We start from the raw sequence: 4536 nt of genomic DNA, 5'->3' as shown, positions 1-4536 counted from the left end.
AGAGTATTTATCAAACCTTTTGCCAGATTTACCAAAGAAAATCAGAAAGCTACAGTTACTCAAATGGCAAGAGTCAATTCTTATGTTAGGACTTCTAATCCCAAACCATGTACAATTTAACAGGTTTGAGGGACCTTCACTACAGAAAACACTGAGAAGCATTAAGAAACAGGCACAAATCATTTTAAATACCTTTTCAAAATTAATCACAGATATAGACAGTCGTAAGAACTAAAATAAATTTATTTACAAAATTTCTTACTTGCCCAGTGGACAGAGCCAACAAAAAATATACCAAGAAACAATCAACTATGAGCCCACTAATAGTGTTTAAGCCACTTCATACAAGAGAAGCAGCAGAGCAGCTCCTGACTATTAGGCTTCAGAGATGTCCCTGTGCATGTCCTTCCGTGGCACAGGACATACATGAACCACAAGGGTCCGTGCAAGTAGCATCATGGTACCTGTCGGCTTTGCTGAGTCAGTGTCCAGAGTGCTGTTCCCCGTCTACCTTACACAGCTGTTTCACCACGTTTGTTGACTCCTTTGTGGGCTGTTTCGTCTTTTCCTCCTCCGTTGTCAGTTTTCTCTTTTTCTCCACTGTCGGCTCCTTTCTCTTTGTTCTGAACACTGGTGTAAACTATTTTGTTATGGCCTTCCCGGTTCCGAGCAATTTCAATGGCAAAAAATTGTATCCTGGGGGCTGAAAGGTGAATAAAATTGATTATTGTCCTAATCACAGTGTCTTCTCTAAACCTACTGGAAATCTATTCACAAACCTGAACTAACATGCAAAGTATTCAAGTATACTTGTAAGTTTCAGAGATGTGAAATTCTAATCCTATAATAAATGAGGGTGAAAATACTTAACCCCAAATTAGTTACCCCCATGTCACTAGTGACCCCATGCCACTGATGCATCAGTAAAACCAGGTCCCTCACTCACCTTATACAGAAACAATTCCATAGGCAAGAAACTCACCAAAGATGGTGTTTTCCTCAGTGTAGCCCTGAGAACAATCCAGTCGCAGCAAAGTACCATAGTTGAAGTCTTCTACAACCCCGTCAAACTTCAAACAGAATGGCCTCCATTTCTACAGGCAAAAAAGATGCCTTAACTGACTAATACAGGACATTGCTAAAGTCAGGCCAGGAAGGGGGCTTCCACCTCTCCAGTAAGGACAGTAAGCATAGTGAGAGGCTAGGTTTGATGTGATCACCAGTTTCTCTGCCAGTGAGTTACTGTGCTAGCTACTGTGCCTACAGACTGTTATTTCCCAACAAGAACAATATTGTGACCTCAGAAAATACATGAATCCGTGACTATAGAATTAAAATTTGCTTTCTTAAATGGAATCTTTGTTTTGTTTTTAATTATTGGCTAGCTCAGCCCCAAATGGTGATTCATCCCCACGGAAGCACAAATGAGACAGAGAAGGCAGGAATTTGGCCCAAAGTTACAAAGTTACATTTTAAGAAAGAAAGGCATTCAGTAGAGGCAGTTTTACAAATATCAGTGACTTCCTGCTAAGATTAAAAGCTTATATTCTCAATAAGCCAAGTACCTAGTCCCAGGAAAACTTTTCCCCGACTAGAAGAGTTTTAGTGCTCTGTAAAAGTAAAAAATAATCAAGTAAGCAATGCAAAACCCATGTTTTTCAATTATCTATGGCATGGCCTGTGGTAATATCAACTTGAATCCAGAGAATGCAAACACCTCCCTGTACCCTACTTGCCGATCTTCCATCCATGCATTCTGGTTAAACTACTCATGTAAGTAAATTTATTCCTTCTTCCCTGAAAGGGCACAGTGGTTAGCAATGAAAGGTCCAAGTCAAAAAGGAGGAAAAAACAGATTCAATGAACATAAAAAGTCCATAAACCAGAAAAACATTCATTGCATAACTTACTTATTGGTTGATAACTGCATAAAAGCCCTGAGTCTTTAAGTATTTTCCTTAAAACAACCCCCCCTTCCATTTAAATGTATAAAAACATATTCACAATCACTGCTAGTTATATGCTAGGCAATATTTAAGAGAGAAAATTCATACCTCTTTAGCTGATACTGATTTGAGCTCTTCTGGGTCCAATACATCTATCCTGAGTTTCTCAAAATTTTTCCGAAATTCAGAATAGATTTGGTCATCCACTTTGGTGAGTTTCAGGAACTGGGGGTCAACTGATGAAATCAGCTGCCAGACAATAAGACAATACACATACACTAGTCTCTAATTTATACTTCTATTCCCCCTTCCCCAGAAAACCCTTATGGCTCTCAAGGCCTAAGAGTTCATTAGGAAGTACAGACAGACAGCCTAGGTTCTGCATGAAATCATGACATAGTTTTAAAAGGCCATACATACAGTCCCTTCCACCAATTCAAAGACTTTGGGCCCTAGTACTGCCTGGCTATTGCCCTCTGTGAATTGTCCATTCAGCTGACAAACATTTCTTAAGTGCCTACTATGGGCCAGGCGCCCTTTTGTCAGTTAGCAACAGACCTCTGGGAAAAGAAGCACAAGTCCTCATTGACAAAACAAAATTCACTTCCACCCCCATTCTCTGCGGGTAAGATCTTACAGTAATAAAAACTATCCCCAAAACACAACTGTTTAACTTGCTGAGAACAGTGATTCACAGAGAATCATACAGTACAATTACATGTTTAATTCTGCTTAATAAGGAAGACAGACAACGCACCTTGTAGTAGACCTCGGCATGCTGCATTGCTCGCATGGCCCAAGCCATCTCAATATCAGGCTGCAAAGGAGTAAAGAATGCCGGGTCAGAAATCCCCCAGTCCTGGGCTACAGAACAAATTAAGGAAGTCTGTTGATGCTCAAGAGGACTATCAAACTTAGTGTTACTGTCAAAGGATAAAACTGGACTAATGGCTTTGAACAATAAAATAATTTTGTGGACCTTACAACAAAAGAAGGTACCTACACAGTCTGATAAACAGAATGAACCATTGGCTGTCTTCTCCCAGAAGTCAGTGAAAGTGTGAGAGACTAAACAAAACTGTAGATAAATGTCCTTCTCAAGACTGAGTTAAATCATTGTAAAACTGAAATAAGAAACTCGCATACACAACTGAATTATTGAAAACAAAGTAAGATAATGGAAAAGAAACTAATATTCACTTTTAAGAGTGTAGCATGTCATAATCATTATTCGTATTTATCTGATAGCCAGTTCCACACCCTGTAACACTTAGAAATGAGTATCATGAAGCAGGCTAATTTATAAATAAGAGTTACCAAGCACCCACCACCTATTGCATTAAAATCTCCCACTTGAGCTGGAGGGATCTATTTGATTGACCTTCGAAGAAGCCATTTGCATTTTTACCTTCATACCCTTTGCTTGACTGCCAATTCATGTCCTTTGTCCACTTACACTTTGAGGATGCAGTTAGATCCACTATCTACTGTCTGGGTTCTTAGGGATTTCTTCTTCAGCTAAACTACCTTGTACTTTATGCCCTTATCCACTCGTCTAGCATACATCACATTTTTGAGTGTTACTACTATTCCCATGCCCCTCTGTCTTGGATCTCAAAACATCACGTGCTTTCCGCTTAAGAATCTAAACGAGACACACTGTAAGCCAGTGCAACTTTATTGCATTATGGAATCACTGGGGGAACCTTTAAAAATACGCATTTCTGACTGTCACCGCCCCTCCCCCGATATTCTGATTTAATTGGTACGTATTGCGCAATGGGTATCGGGATATTTAATAGATGCCTTAATTCTAAGATTCTAAGGTGCAAAGTTTGGGAACTACTTCCTCTGGCATTAGTCCCGTGTTTGTGGACCAAAAAGATGAGAACTGAAAGGCGCGGTTTACGGCGGACAGGGAGAGACGTTACAGAAGACATCAGGGCAGGAGGTTACAATTTCGCGGCAGGCCCTGCAGACATTCCCGATTAGGTGGGTGAATGGAAACGGTGGGTGAGTCACACTCACATCGTTGCCATAGGACTCGGCTGGGAGAGAAAGAGCATGTGCCACTGACACCAGTTCCCCGGAAACCTGGGAAAGAAAAAACAGGAGAGGAAGGGAGAGTTCAAGGCTAGACCTGCTCGACTCCCCCATTCACCCGACCCCAGAGCAGCGTCTCACCGGCTCATCCGTTCCACTAGTCGCCTCCATGTTGCAGCGAACAAAGCGCGGCCCCACTTCCCGGAAGTGACTTTACGTCAGCTCCTTCCGTCGTTGGTTGGAAAGGGAGGTCCTGGCAAGAGCGGCTCTCGTCCTCCTGCGCCTGCGCGCACCCGCCCATCCCGGGAGGCTGTAGTTCCCCGGCCCCGCCTTACCCGCCCTGCGCAGACTCCGGCTGCTGGAGGGCTCTGAGGTGGTTAAATGCTCAGTGATATCAGTGGCGATGATGGGGAAAAACCTGAGTTTTTCACGTCCCCGCTGCACTGAGTGCCCTGAAGAGAATCGAATTCACACTCCATTTACATATGCGGGCACATACACACTCTCACACAGCTGTTGCTATGACTTTGGAGGACGGGGCTTCAGG

The 4536-nt window shown here is 42.4% G+C and overlaps 1 protein-coding gene across 1 annotated transcript; it reads right to left on the bottom strand.

Annotated features, from left to right (window-relative positions):
* Positions 1-225: 225 nt before the first annotated feature.
* Positions 226-4259, bottom strand: PBDC1 (polysaccharide biosynthesis domain containing 1). The gene is made up of 6 exons (XM_088794778.1): positions 4131-4259; positions 3975-4040; positions 2704-2763; positions 2055-2195; positions 983-1094; positions 226-703 (listed from the first exon to the last, which is right to left on the bottom strand). Exons 1-6 carry the CDS (start codon positions 4158-4160, stop codon positions 513-515), a joined length of 600 nt encoding a protein of 199 aa, XP_088650904.1. The 5' UTR covers positions 4161-4259; the 3' UTR covers positions 226-512.
* Between the last annotated feature and the right edge of the window lie 277 nt (positions 4260-4536).

Source organism: Rhinolophus sinicus, chromosome 18 (assembly GCF_057876585.1).
Source record: "Rhinolophus sinicus isolate RSI-liver-muscle chromosome 18, RSI-T2T, whole genome shotgun sequence".
In the NCBI taxonomy this organism is placed as follows: Eukaryota; Metazoa; Chordata; class Mammalia; order Chiroptera; family Rhinolophidae; genus Rhinolophus; species Rhinolophus sinicus.
This window is presented reverse-complemented; position numbering and strand designations above follow the sequence as displayed.